General features: G+C 37.5%; 1 protein-coding gene across 2 annotated transcripts in view; it reads left to right on the forward strand.

The window, feature by feature from the left end:
• FYB2 (FYN binding protein 2) overlaps window positions 1-15,140 on the forward strand; it is a 128,437-nt gene that overhangs the window by 61,807 nt on the left and 51,490 nt on the right. For both annotated transcript variants that reach the window (XM_025427772.3, XM_025427771.3), the window contains exons 5-6: window positions 2,949-3,049; window positions 13,576-13,610. In XM_025427772.3, the coding sequence (XP_025283557.3) occupies window positions 2,949-3,049; window positions 13,576-13,610 (136 nt within the window). The remainder of the gene's footprint in view (window positions 1-2,948; window positions 3,050-13,575; window positions 13,611-15,140) is intronic.

Genomic DNA, 15,140 nt, shown 5'->3' on the forward strand with positions numbered 1-15,140 from the left:
CAATCTTTGTTTTAAAGTCTGTTTTGTCTGATAAAAGTATTGTTGCCCTGGCTTTTTATTGGAGCATTTAGTCTATTTACATTTAAAATAATTATTAACAAGTACATACTTACTGTCATCTTATTTGTTTTCTATATGTTTTTGTAATTCTGTTAAAGGTTTTCTATTTGTGGTTACTATTGGGTTCATATATAACATCTTAGGTGTTATAACAGTCTTTTTTAAAAGATTTTATTTATTTATTCATGAGACACACACACACAGAGAGAGAGGCAGAGACACAGGCAGAGGGAGAAACAGACTCCTCACAGGGAGCCCAATATGGGACTTGATCCCTGGACCCCAGGATCATGACCTGAGCCAAAGGCAGATGCTAAACCACTGAGCCACCCAGGCATCTTTATAGAAGTCTTTATAAGTTGATGGTTGCTGAAGATGAAACACATTCTAAAAGGTCAAAATTTTTACTCCCCTCTCCATGTTTTTTGCATATGATATCATATTTTACATCTTTTTATTTTGTGTATCCATTGACTGTTATTTGTAAATATAATTGATTTTATTACTCTTGTGTTTTAACTTTCGTACTGGTTTTATCAGTGACTAATCCACTACCTTCACTATATGTTAGCTTTTACCTGTGAAATTTTTTCCTTTAATGATTTTCTTCTAGTCATGGTCTTTTCTTTCTATTCAAAGTATTCCCTTTAACATTTCTTGTAAATCTGATTTAGTGGTGATGAACTCCTTTAACTTTAATTTGAGAAATTTTTTATCTCTCCTATTCTAACTATACCTATTCTTCTATTTCTCCTATGATAACCTTGATGGGTAGGCTATTCTTGGTTACAGGATTTTTTTCTCAGTATTTTGATTATATCACTGAGTTTCCTTAATCTATTCTCATTTTTTAATTTTTTTCTTTTTGCTGTTCAGCTTTGGTGCTTTTGGTCACCCTGTGCTCCAGATTGCTGATCTGTTCTTCTGCATCCTCTAATCTGTTGTTGACTCCCTCTTGTGTTTTTTTTTTAAGGGGGGAGGGGCAGAGGGAGAGGGAGAGAGGGAATCCTAAGCAGGCTCCATGCCCAGTGTGAAGCCCACTGGCAGGCGCCATTTCTCCTCCCTTCCCTCACTCTAGATGGCCAGACACTTGGAACCAGCTCTAAAACTCTTCATCTGACTTGCTAGTACTACAGACCCACCCCATCCAACCCACCTACCTCAGCATGTCCCTTCAAAGCAGCTCCTGCCTAGCCATACCCTGTGTGTGGCCCAGCAGAAACAAGGCAATGATTTCTGCCTTGGGAAGGAGGGGACTTTAACTTCTTTGAAAGATTTGATGCATTTCAGCAAGGATCTGTGAGCAGTAAATATGTGTACTGGTATGCTGAAAAAATCTTTGTTTCTCCCTCACTTTTAATGACAATTTAGCTAGAAGATAATTTGATACTGATATCTCCTCTCTCCTTAGCCCATAAGATATTATCCACAATCTCAACCACCAATTGCTGCTAATGAGAAGTCCCTTGACAGTCTGCTATTCCTCAGTAATCTATCTTTTCTCTCACAGAGATTTTACATTTTTCTTTTTTCCTTTGACTTATGCTAACTTATTACAAAGTGTATGAGCGTGGATTTACCATTATTTTTTATTGTTGAAGCTGATTCAATAGAAGAATTTATGTTCCTTTTCAATGTTAAAAGCCTTAGTTATTATCATGTGAATACTGACTCCTTTTCATCTTTTTTCTTTTTCCCTTTTAGAATCCCTAGTCTATATATGTTGAACCTTTTCATTCTACCTTCCCCACTGTTAACTTCTCTTTTAATATTTTGCATCTCTTCATCTCTCCATGCTACATTCTGAGTGACTTCCTTAGATCTAACTTATTCCCCAATTCTCTCTTCTGCTGTGTCTAGTCTACTTTTCATCCTCTACACTAAATTTTTATTACAAGAATTAATGATTTCTATAAGCCCTTTCTCCTGTCCCTAAATCTATGTTCTTTTTTCACACCCTTGGAGTTTTTTTGTTTTGTTTTTTACCTAATGGCTTTTATCCCTTACTTTATTTCTTTGAACATTTTTTAAAATGCTTATTTTAAAGTCACTTTCATCTCATTCTGTTATTTAAGTCTGTCATTCTGTTATATCTTCTATCTGTGGTAGCTCATCTCTTTGTGTGGCTTGTGGGTTTCTTGGGTATTTTTTTTTTTTTTTTTTTACTACAAGCTTGTTTTAAGTGGGAATTGTTTCCTTTGGCAACCATAGTTGCCTTGGATTATAGAAGCATCTTTACAGAGTGATTTCAGATTTGCCTTACAAAAGACAGTTAGATTGCAAGCACCATTTTGTCTCTGTGTCTCTGAGATACAGTATACATTTAGAACCCCACCTGTATTTGGTGCTGGGTTTTCAAGTTTCTGATTTCTCATGGGAGATTCTTTTAGCTCCAGCAATCATAGCTGGATAGCAGAGAAGTACACACATATGTTTTATAGTTTTTTTAACAGATGAAATGGCATTTTGTGACTCTGAACTTTATGATGATAGCTTGGTTCTAGCTTCACATTCACATGAGGCCTGTGGCTCAGACTTAACTACTGACTCAGGAAGTATATCCTCAGCCACCCCGTCATTAGGAATCTGTCTCAGTTTCTCTTTGCATGTAATTCTCACCTTCCTCTTTAGTTGTGCTTTCCTCTCTATATCTGGCACCTGGAGATTTTATTGATTTCTAGATGAATTATATATTCTTCATATAATTTTTTACATTGCTATATTTTTCAGAATTTCTGTATTTTTAGAGTAGGGGTTGTATGCCTTTCATATAGGTTTAAATCACCATATTTGTCAGACATATTCTTTAATGAAAAAATACAAAAAGTTTTAAAATATGTGGAAAGCAATGTTTTATTTTAAGTAACCTTTTTTTCCATGTTTCTCAGTGCTGAATTTGAAGAACCACATAATTATGAGGCAACAATTTCATATCTGAAACACTCTGGCAACTCCATTAACCTGTGCACTGCAAAAGAAATTGCTGATTGTAAGTCTGCTAAGCCAATTAATATTGTAACCCTGTGTGGAATGAAAATGTGGCAAAAATGGTATTTTCCCTCCAGCTAACAATAAGTTTAAAAATTCACAGCCATGCTGCCCTACCATCTCATTTCTATTTTTTTTCCTTGCCTGGTCTCTTAAAAATATAAATAAATCCAGTTGGGCATCAATGCTATCTCACAACTCCTAGTGCTGCCTTCTCTCTACCTCTTCTATTCTCTCCTTCACCAATCTACTTAGATGCCTTGACTTCTGTAGATATGTAGGAGGGAAAATCAAGATATGGCGATTCATTTTTCTTCCTTCTCCCATAGAAACTTCATCTCTCTTCCTGTGGTGTCTTTCTTGAATTCCCCTGGTAACTCCGTGTGTGGAGAGAGAGATAACAGACTATGAGAATTAGGTCCCTGTGTTTAGTCTGAATAGGAGCAGAGAATTCATTTAATGGATCTGACCACTGGTTCAGAGCTAAGTCTTCCTGCCTCTGGTATTGCCGACAAAGCTCAGACCTTTCTATGAAGAAAGAGACCCTGTCAGGTAAGAAAATGAAGAAGCAGGGACTCATAACATTTCTACAAGTTTCTGTGTCTTTGTTCTCTCTGTAGAATAAGCCGATTCTCTACAAAAAGCATAAATATTTGTGCTGAAATAAACGGTATTTTCTGAACCTATACTGTGAGCCATGGTTCTGTAGTAGGTTCTCTCTGTGAATCCCTGCTGATACAGCAGTTTTATTAGCCCACTTTTTGAGACAGGAAACTGAGGAAAAAAGAGGTTGAGTTGTGCAGGGTCACATGAGGAGTATATGGTAGAGCTATAATGTGAAATAGGCTCAGACTGCCTCCAAGATGCATGTTCTTTTCACAGTCTTATGCTGCTTCCCGTTCAAGTATGTTTTGCTTTCCTGGAAGGAGCGTTAGAGACAGATCATCTGATTTTACTTCTTTATTGCATGAAGAAAAAGCCCAAGAGTCTGGGAAAAGTCATTTGCCTGGGAATATATACATAAGAGGTTTGTAAGGTAATGAGTTAGAATCTATTGAAATTTCCCTTCCCTCCCCTCCCCCCAAGAAATAAAGCATTGAAGAACTACCAGAAAAGCTCACTCTCTCTTTCTCTTAGATTGGGCAAAGTCTAGATTTTCCACATGGTTTATAAAATACTAGTCATAAGACAAGCAACTGCTGTCCCCTCTCATCCCCATATGGAAATATTGTTCCATTCTTGAGGTGTCTGGACACTTGCATCAGAATACGGCTTCTCAGATTCTAACACTTGAAATATGAATCACCAGGGAATCTCAGTTAACATATTCTGGTTCAGTAGCTGTGAGGTTAGAACTTCTAACAAGTTCCCTGGTGGTGCTGACACTGCTGGTTTACAAACCATGCTTTGAATAGAAAGGCTGTGGGCCCCATTTGGACTAAATTCCAACTGCATGCCTTTCTACAAAGGGCTTATAGGGCTATTTAGATGCTCTAGTCAGAGCCTATAGCTTCTCTTTCTGGATACATGAGACCCTCAGAATGCCCCCTCTCAAGTGGCTGTCTGAGTTCCTGCTTGAGTCTCTTCTCTAAGTCCCAGGACAGACTGGGCTACAGAGAAAGACTGGGACAAGACAGACTGGGCTGCAGGGAGAACAGTTCATGGGGGGTGGTGTGGGTGGGATTTGGACATATGCAAGGCCCCTTGTCATGTAGGGTAAAGCTGAGGATTGAAAATGGGAAGCTAGACCAGAGACCTGCATTTGTTCTACCCAGGCCACAAATGTTCAAGGTGGGCCTGCCAGTGGACATCACCTGAAGTAACCAAAGAAGGAGCCACTAACTCAAGCCTCCCTTCAGCCTTTCACTGAGGGATTCCTCATGTACTACATAAAGAAACAAGTGTTTATGCTGAAGGATAAAGGGCTCAGAAAATAAGCCACTGATGCAATTGAGAGTAACAGAGCATAGGGTAGCAGAAAGGGAGGCAAGTGGGAGACTAGTGATGGTGGCAATGGTGTCTTTCTGGCTAGAGAGAACATCCTGGTGGGAAATAGGAATATAGCCTGCCAGGGCTGAAGAAACTGAAGAACTACAGCCTGGGATCAAAAGGATCCTGTTACTTATCCCCACCCCTTTCCTTGTTCCTCTTTAAAGGGCCAGGATGCAGTTACCCTAAAGGAAAAAAAGAAGAAGAAAAAGGGAGCGAGCTATTTTACCCCCACTTGTACTTATTCATTTGACTATTTCCCCATTTACCTTCCATTAGCTTTGTACCACTTACTGGATGAATGACGTCTTAACCTCAGTGTCTTCATCTATAAAGTGGTTATAATACTTCCTTTGTGGTGGTGTTCTGAGAGTTTGGTAAAATAATACATTTAAAGTCAAGTTACATTCTATTTCTGGAAAGATGGAGTATATATACTTTTCCCTATTCCCCCTGATAAGTCCAACTAAAACTGTTGGATATTATATGTGAAACAAACATATGAAAACTAGAAGACTCTGAAAAGATGGAAATAAGAAGGTAGACCAGCTAGAGACCTAGGAACCCAAGGAAGAATAGGTGATGAGTTCCTTGGGTTTTCTTCTTGGCTCATATGTTCCAGACTTGGAGATAAAGAAGCTGGCAATCCAGAAACACCAGTGGGTACAAACAGAAACATCTTCAGCAAAAGCCCGTTCTCTCTAGCTAAAGGACCAGAAAAGGGGCAGCCTAAAAAAACCAGAAAGCCTCTAGACAATAACTGTTATACTCCAGCCAAACATCACAGAAAAAAAAAAAAAACCTGGCTCCACCATACCAGCCAATGCTGAATGGGGAGCCTAGACACTTACCCTCATTAGGCTGCCATTATGTACCCCCAACCCCTCCCCTGAGATGGTGCAGAGAAAGCCAAGTCAGAAGCTAGGACTTTCATCCCCTCCAGGAGTAACAAAATTCCACCTCCAGTGAAGATCTCATGGGAAGCTTTTATTCCATTATACCACCCAGCAGTAACAAGATGCCCCTTCTGCTTCCTATTGGGCTGGTGTTAGAGAGGACCTAGCGAAGGATCGGGACTTTCACAACTATCCAGCAGTAAGGAGGCCAAATGGGGAACAATAACAAGCACTCCTACCACTCTTAACCAGGGTGTTTTCAGAGAAACTGAGTGGGGAACTGGAGTGCCCACTCCTAACCAGGAGTAGTGAGGATCCCTGTCCTCACTTGGGTATCAGGAGTCCAAGAAGTAGAGAAGCTAGATGTGTACCCTCTGACAGGAAAAAATGTCATCCCATTTCTATCACCAGGAAAAGCCAACTAAAACAGAAGCTTTAAATAATACCCACAGTATCATAACAAAATACTTAAAATGTCCGGGTTTCAATAGAAAATTACTCATTATACCAAGAACCAAGAAAGTCTAAACTTGAATGAGATGAGATGATCATTAGATGCCAACATTGAGACAACTGAAGTATTAGCATATTCTGACAGACTTTAAGTAGCTGTTAATACTTCAGTGAACAATTATGAACATGATTGAAATATTAAAAAACAGAGTTTTACTCTATTTTTAGAAGAAACAGAATATCTCTGCAAAGAAATGGAAGATGTGAAGAAAAAGAAATAGAAGCTTAGAAGTGAAGAATACAATAAGAAAAATTAAAAGCTTACTGGATGGGCTCAATAGCAGAATGGGGAGAGTAGAAGCATCCATAAACTTGAGGGAAATGATTGAAATTACCTAATCTGAACAACAAGGAGAAAACAGACTGGGGGAAAAATAATGAATGGAGCTTCAAGGACCTGTAGAACTATTATGAAAGCCTTAAATTGTAGTACTGGAAATAAAGGGGAAAGATGCTACTAAAAAAGTACTTGAAGAAATTGAAAACTTCCCCCAATTTGGTGAAAGACATTAAACAAAAGATTGAAGAAGCCAAGAAAATCCCAAACAGGACAAACCCAATCCACACAAAAACATAATCAGACTTCTAAAAATAAAAAGTAAAAAACTTGAAAGCAGCAAAAGAAATGATACATTACCTATAGGTGAAAAACAATTTGAATGACTGAATTTCTCATCAGAAACCATGAAGGCCAGAAGAAAGTGGCACATTTTTCAAATACAAGAAGAAAAGAACTATCAATCCAGAATCCTATTACCAGTGAAAATATCTTTCAAGATTGAAGGGGAAATCAAGACATTCTCAGATGAAGGAAAACTAAGAAAATTTGTTCCAGCAGACCTATCTTAAAAGAATGGCTAAAGGAAGCTTTCTAGGCAGAAAAGAAATGATAAAAGGAAGAAATTTGAAGCATCAGTTCAGGAGAAAGAATAATGGAAAGAATACAAATGTGAGTAAATGTGACATATTTCCCTTCTTTTGAGTTTTTAAAATTAAGTTTGATGATTGAAGCAAAAACTCTTAACACTACCTGGTTTAGTTCTAAATGTATACAAAATAAATACAGAAAACCATTATAAGGAAACAGTTAAGGGACATAGAAGGAAATAAGGTTTCTATACTCCATGTAAACTGGTAAAATGTCCATATCAGTAGAACTGTGATTTTATGTGTATATATAATGTCATCCCTAGAGCAACCACTAAAACAACTATACAGTGAGATTAATAATTTTTTTAAACTACTATAGATAAATAAAAAATAATTCAAAAATGTTCAGGTAACTCACAAGAAAGCAAGAAATATCAAACAAAGAAGGAGAACATGGAATAAACAGTAAATAAAAAATAAAGGGCAGACTTAAGTCATAATATATCAATAATTGCGTTAATTACATTAAATATAAATTGCCTAAATATGCCAATTAAAAAAGATGGATTAGCAGATGTAAATTTAATCTAAAAATGTAAGTGTGGCTATTAATAACTGCTAAAGTAAACCTCAGAGCAAAGAAAATTACAAGAGATGCAAAGACATTATGTAATGATAATAGGGTCAATCCATCAAGAAGACAAAACAATCCTAAATGTGTGTGCACCAGGCTCCAGAGCTGTAATATATGTGACACACAAACTGAAATAAGAAATAGACAAATGGCCTCATAGTTTGAAACTTTAACACCCCTCTCTGCACATTGACAGAACACCTACTCAGAAAATCAGCAAGAATACAGAAGAATTCAGCAACACCATCAAGCAACAGGATCTAATTGACATCTATAGAACATGCAACAGAAGCAGAATACATATACTTTTCAAGCACCCATAAACATATACCAAGGTAGACCATATTCTGGGCTATAAAACAACACATTTTGAAAAAAACTGAAATCATGATGTATTTTCTGACCACAATGTAATCAAACTGGAAATCAGTAACTAAAAGATAACAGAAAGCTCTCCTAACACTTAGAAACAAAGCCACACATTTCTAAAGGAAAATAAAAATATATATTGAATGAATGAAAATGAAAATATGTCAAAATCTGCAGGACACAGTCTAAGGAATGCAGAAGAGAAATTAATATCACTAAATGCTTACATTAAAAAAGAAGAAAATCCTTAAGTGTAGGATCCTACCTCAAGAACATAGAAAAAGAAGAGAAAATAAATCTAAAGTAAGTGGAAGGACGGAAAGAATAAAGATTAAGAACAGAAATAAATGAAATTGAAGACAGAAAAACAGTAGAGAAAAATCAATGAAAGCAAAAGCTTGTTTTTGAAAAGATCAATAAAATCGACAAACCTCTAGCAAGACTAACAAAGAAACAGAAAGAAGACACAAATGAACAGTATCATGAATGAAACAAAGATATCATTACAAACTCTACAAACATCAAAAGGACCATAAGAGGATATTATGAACAATTCTACATATCTAAATTTGACAACTGAAAGATGCAACATTCCTCAAAAAGCTCAAACCACTCAATATTAATCACTTGAATAGCCCTGTAACTTTTATGAACATTGAAGCCATAATTTTGAAACTACCAAAAAAGCTAGAACACTGTATGTTAACTATACTGGAATTAAAATATAAAAATTAATTAATTAATAAAACATAAAACTTGCAAAAAGATCATCTCAAAGTCTAGGGCTGGTCCACTGGAGAATTCTACTAAGTGTTTAAAAATGAATTAACACCAATTCTACTCAATCTTTCCAAGAAAAATGGAAAAGGAGGAAACACTTACTGATTCATTTTGAGAAACTGGTACTGCCCTCATACCAAACCCAGACAGAAGCACTGCACAAGAAGAATGTTGCAGATTAACATCCTTCATAAGTATAGTCATAAGAATCCTTAGCAAAATATTAGCAAATAGAATTTAGCAAGATATAAAATAGAATTATGCCATGACCAAATGCTGTTCATTTCAGGGATGCAAAGCTAGTTCAATATTCAAAAATCAATCAAAATCAATCAATAAAGTTCTTATTGACAGCCTAAACAAGAAAAATCACAATCCTATCAATCTATGCAGAAAAAGCATTTGACAAATTCAATTACTATTTATGATTTTTAAAAAACCTCAGAAAAATAGGAATAGAGGGTACTTTCTTCAACTTGAAAAAAAGAGCATTAAAAAAAAAAAAAAGGCCTATAGCTAACATGATACTTAATGGAGAAACCTTAAATACTTTCCCCCAGAGGTTGGGAACAAGGCAAGGATGTCCACTCTTACCACTCCTATTCAACATAGTGCTGCAAGTTCTAGTCAGTGTAATAGGTCAAGAAAAGGAAATAAAAGATATTCAAATCAAGAATTAAACTGTCCTTATTTTCAGATGACAGGATTACCTAGGTAGAAAATCCCAGGGAATTTACCAAAAACAGAAAAAGTTCTTAGAGTTCCTCTTAAAGTTCTTAGTTCTTAATAAATGAGTTCAGCAAGGTCACAGAATACAAGATAAACATGAAGCCCTATTTCTATGGACTAGCAATGAACACACTAAAATTGGGAAATGTGTTCAATCTTTTTTTAAAGATTTTATTTATTCATGGGAGAAACAGAGAGAGAGGCAGAGACACAGGCAGAGGGAGAAGCAGGCTCCATGCGGGGACCCCGACATGGGACTCAATCCCAGGTCTCCAGCATCATGCCCTGGACTGAAGGCAGACGCTCAACTGCTGAGCCACCCAGGCATCCCCTAAAATTGGAAAATAGTATAATATTCAAAATAGCTAAAGAAAGAGAAATAGTTAGGTTTGAATCTAACAAAACATTACAAGACTTAAATTTTGGAAACTACAAATTGCTGATGGAATAATTCAAAGAAAACCTACATAAATAAATGTGAGAGATATGCCATGTTTATGGATTGGAAAACTATGTAGAAAAAATATTCACCCCAGGTTGATAGACAGGTTTACTGTAATTCCTATAAAAAATCCCAGCCAGGTCTTTTGTAAATATTGACAAGATTATTCTAAAATGTATATAGAACAGCAAAGGAACTAGAATAGCTAAAATAAAAAAACAACTTTGAAAAAGTAAGAGGTAGCAGACTACCTAATTTCAAGAATTACAGCTCTAGTAATCAAAACTGTGTGGCATTGATGGGGAAGGACACACAGCATGATGGAACAGAATTAAGAACCCAGAGCTGACTCCTACACAAATGCATCCAACTGATTTTTTTTTTTTTTTTTTTTTTTTTTTTTTTACAAAATTGTAAAATGGAATTTAATGGGAAAGATAGCCTTTCATGGTGTTGGAGCAATTGAATAGCCACAGGTAAAAATAAAATAAATATCAATGTAAGTCTCACATATTCTACAAAGATTAATTCAAATGGATATTTCTTTCATTCTCTGCCCACCAAGGGCGAGGAATCTAAATTATAACTTTCTGGAGGAAATGGGAAGAGGGAGGGAGGAAAAGAAACGGAAGGATGATGCTGTTAGCTTTTACTGTCACCATTGCATGACTTTGTCCTTCGAACAATGTCAGGAAAACAAAGACCATCTCCTTGGGGGTGCACAGCTCAGCACTGGTGCCTTTCTGAGGCTTTGCCCTTTTATCCAGAATGTGGATAAGCAGGATTTACGCTATTCTAGAAGCTCTGCAGAATTGTTCTCAGAGGTAATCTAGACCAGCCATTCAAACTGTGCTTCATAGGCCCTAGGACTGTTCTGAGAGGTACTGGAGACTCTTGAGGATAACATCAACCAGAGAAGTTCTACGTATGCTCATGAGCAATATTCCATTTAAACGAATGATTCTGTGGCTGGAAGGAAGTTTGAAAACCATTAACTAATAGAGTGACCTTGGGCAAGTTACTTCACTCTTTGGGCATCTGTTCCTCATCAGTGAAATGGGGTGTCGGTATTGATCATTGTATGAACTAAGTGAAATCATACATTTAAACACAGCATAGTGCCTGCTATCTGTAAGTATAAAAAAATGTTATCTGCTTTTTATTACTGTTTTTATATTTTTAGTAATAGTCTTCTCACCCCTTGGTTTTCCAAGGTCATGCGGGGAGTTAGTACACGGAGAAAGAGCCAAAGGCCTGCAAGCTGCAGTCATGTTACGGTGCTAGCAGTTGGAGGGTGCTGAGGACCATCTTGTGATGTGTGTCCCTTTTTCCCCAGCTAGAATAAAGCTCTTCAGGGGAGAGAATGGGTCCCAGTGCTGTGGGTTGCATCCTCCTCTTATGACTCCTTTTCCCTTCCTGAGCCCCTGAGGTACAATCCTTTGTCCTTTATATTCCTTCCTTGGGAGCAGGTTGTGATGGCAAAACTTATCTTAGAAGAACCTCTACTTTGTTTAAAAAAATGCATACTCAAATTACGAATGCATTTTTCAGTGTGTATTTTTGCGTACTAGCCTTGGCAAGTAAGGTTCCTCTGAGACTTAGTTTCTCCATTTCTAAGACAAAATCATATCACCTCTGTCCCCAGGTAGCAATGAGAAGCAAGAAGATCATGATTTATTAATTCTTTGAAAACCAAAGAATGCTAAATTGGGAGAGGGAAATTATCATTTTTAAAATTGGAAAAGAAATTCATATTTGGAATAGAGATGGAGCAAACTGCATCATAAGCAAATATTTATTACGTGTTAATAACTAAACAAAGCTCTTAATACAAGCAATAGCAAAATAATACATTTTGATTCAAAAATCAGTAAAAATAAAAGTGTACAATAACTCAAGTTGAAGTACATAGCATTAATCATTCACAGAGAATTTTATGTGTTTGTGTCAATCATGTGCAGACAGTCCCTAAAGAAAACTAGGATTTCATTTATTTTATCAATGGATTTTCTGTGTAGAACGATAATGGCTTCAAAATGCAAAACAAGGGGCACCTGTTAAGCATCCAACTCTTGATCTCAGCTCAGGTCTTGATCTCGATTCAGGTCTCAATCAGGGTCTCCACATTGGACTCCACACTGGGCATAGAGTCCATTTTTTAAGAAATGCAACCTGTTTTTTGGTCACTTTTCTGAACTGAAGCTTCAGAACCATAGCAGCAAGAAAGAGAAGAAAAACAGGGGGAGTCCTACTTATTGTGCACACATATTCATTAATAGTAGGGGAAAACTTTTATAGATGACATTTCTTTTTTTAAAAAAGACTTTATTCATGAGAGAGAGAGAGAGAGATAGGCAGGAGAAGCTGGCTCCCTGCAGGAGCCCCATGTGGGACTCAAACCAGGACCCCGGGATCATGCCCTGAGTCTAAGGCAGGCGCTCAACCGCTGAGCCACCCACATGCCCCTAGATGACATTTCAGCAAAGAAAAATCAAATAAGCAATTTTATTTAAAAAAAAATCACTTTCTATACAACATCTGGTGCTCTGCTAGATATGTCCCATTTCTTACATCATCTCCTTTAATCTCCCTGTTAACTGTGTAAAGCAGGTACTAATTGACTGCATTTCTCAAATGAGCAAATCAAGTCTCAAGAAAATGAAGTAATTTGTCTGTAATCCCACAGGTAGGAAGTGGTAGGACTGAGCTCTGAACTCACATTCTTGCTACTTCTTGTGTTTGTTAATAATTAAGGTTGGCATCATCTCATTCAATAAAATCCACAGAACTATCAGAAAAAAAATCAAAAGGAATTCAAACCTTTGTGGGTGGCCAGTCTCCTCTTTTCAAGCTGTACTAGGGGGAAAAAAACAGTCACGGAGAAAAACACTTACAAGCCTAAAATGGAGTTCATTTTGTGGAAGTGGGATCTAGGCTCTTTTTGGAGGGGGAATTTTTTTCCCTTCCCTTTTCTTCCAAGTTCCACTTAGGATTGCAACCACTGAGTTTCAATGCCGTCTCTTAAGCATGGAGTATCCATCTATTTACCGAGACAGGAAACAGATTATGTCACGTGTTTTCACTGACCATACATTCCATCCTGGAAACCCCCAGAGAGATGAAAGCCAGGATCAGTGACCCGAGAATTCCCCCAAACCACACACACAAAGCCTCACATAGATCCATGCTCTGAAGGTTGAGAAAACTGAATTATGCAGCCCTTCATAATTGCTTGAATCCTGGGTGCTGTAAGAAACGGGTGAATAAACTGTCTTTGATATGATTCTTTTTCATATTTATTTTAGCAACTTATGAAGTTGAAATTGAAGAACCTCAAAAGGTACTGTTTCCTCTTTTTACCAACTTTATAACTACAGCAGGTATACAGAATTGACTGTAGTTTCTTTTACGAGCAAAGAGAAAGGTCTTTCTTTGTTTTTGGTTCCTATCCTCCCCAACCCCTCACCCCCTATTCCTGAGGCTTTTCCAAGACTCCAGCTGCTAAGACTCTGTAGCCTGTAATAACAGAGATAGAAGAGGTGGTGTGGGGGGAGGGAGAAGCTGGTCCTAATCCATTCCCGGCCCCTTATCTATGGCGGCCAGCATCAACTAGCCTTTAATAACGGTCCCTTCAGAGACAGGAGTGCTGTGACACAAGCCAAATTTGTATATTCTGCGCTTTCATAAGAATGGCCAGCCCTCTGAAGGCACATTTTCTGGCTCCTGGTGGGCACAGTGCTAGGTGCCACTTTGGAGCAACTTGATTAGGGCCCAAACAGAGTCCCTGCTGGCCTCAATCCCAGCTCCTGCCTGTGTGATCTTGAACCTCCATTTCTTCACCTGTAAAATAGAGATAATAGAAGTTGCCCTGAGGCAACTATTATTAACTTCTGAGGTCATTGTGGGAACGAGAGTAAGGTAAATTCAGGTAGACAGTTTGACAGTAAATGCCCGCATCTCTTCCAACATTTTACCTCTCTGAGCTCCAGTTGTGTCTTCTGTAGAATGGTGTATTCTTCACAAGGGCAGGAAGTATATGCCCTGTGGTTACCACATCTGCTGTAGTAGATGCTCAATAAATAAGGGAGTTTACACCTGTTTCACTGAATTGCTGAGAGAACTCAAAGTAGGTAAGCTCCTAGTACAGCACCTGGCACACAGTAGGTGCTTACCTCATGTTGTAATGGGTCAATTAAGGTTAGTCTTCTCTCCCGAGGTTCACTTAATCAAGATCTTTCATCTTCCTGCTTGTTTTCTTACCCCTATTGGAAACGCCCATTCATTTCTGTATACACTTTCTAGCTTGAAAGCTATAAATGATTATTCTTATTAATGAGAGTAGAAACATTCCATTAAAATGGTTCAATTATCTGGCAACATCTCCAAATAATAAACCTTTCTGCACAAGTGAACTCTGTAAATAACTAGAGTTTATCCGATTCAAGAGAAAAAAAAGCATGAAAGTATTTTTAACTTTTTTTCTAAGATTTATTTATTAGAGAGAGAGAGAGTCTTAAGCAGACTCCCTGCTGAGTGCAGAACCCAAACACAGCACTCAATCCCAGGACCCTGAGATCACAACTTGAGCTGAATCCAAGAGTCAGACACTTAGCTGACTGTGCCACCCAGGAACCCCATATTTTTAACTTTTAAATCTTAATTTTCAGATGTCTATTGCATTCATCTCAGTATTCTTGTCTGGGTCTTACCCTGTCTTGATGACATGGAATCCTCTGGAACATAACAGACTGAGTGGGTACAGTTCATGCTCTTCTTTATGTGATGCTCTTAGCCCTTTGTTAGGTGTTAGGAGCTAGTTGTTTTTCCACCAAGGCCCCACAAGTCTGTTTGTAGTCACTGCTGTCTGTTC

This window comes from Canis lupus, chromosome 5 (genome assembly GCF_003254725.2).
Source record: "Canis lupus dingo isolate Sandy chromosome 5, ASM325472v2, whole genome shotgun sequence".
Taxonomy (NCBI): domain Eukaryota; kingdom Metazoa; phylum Chordata; class Mammalia; order Carnivora; family Canidae; genus Canis; species Canis lupus.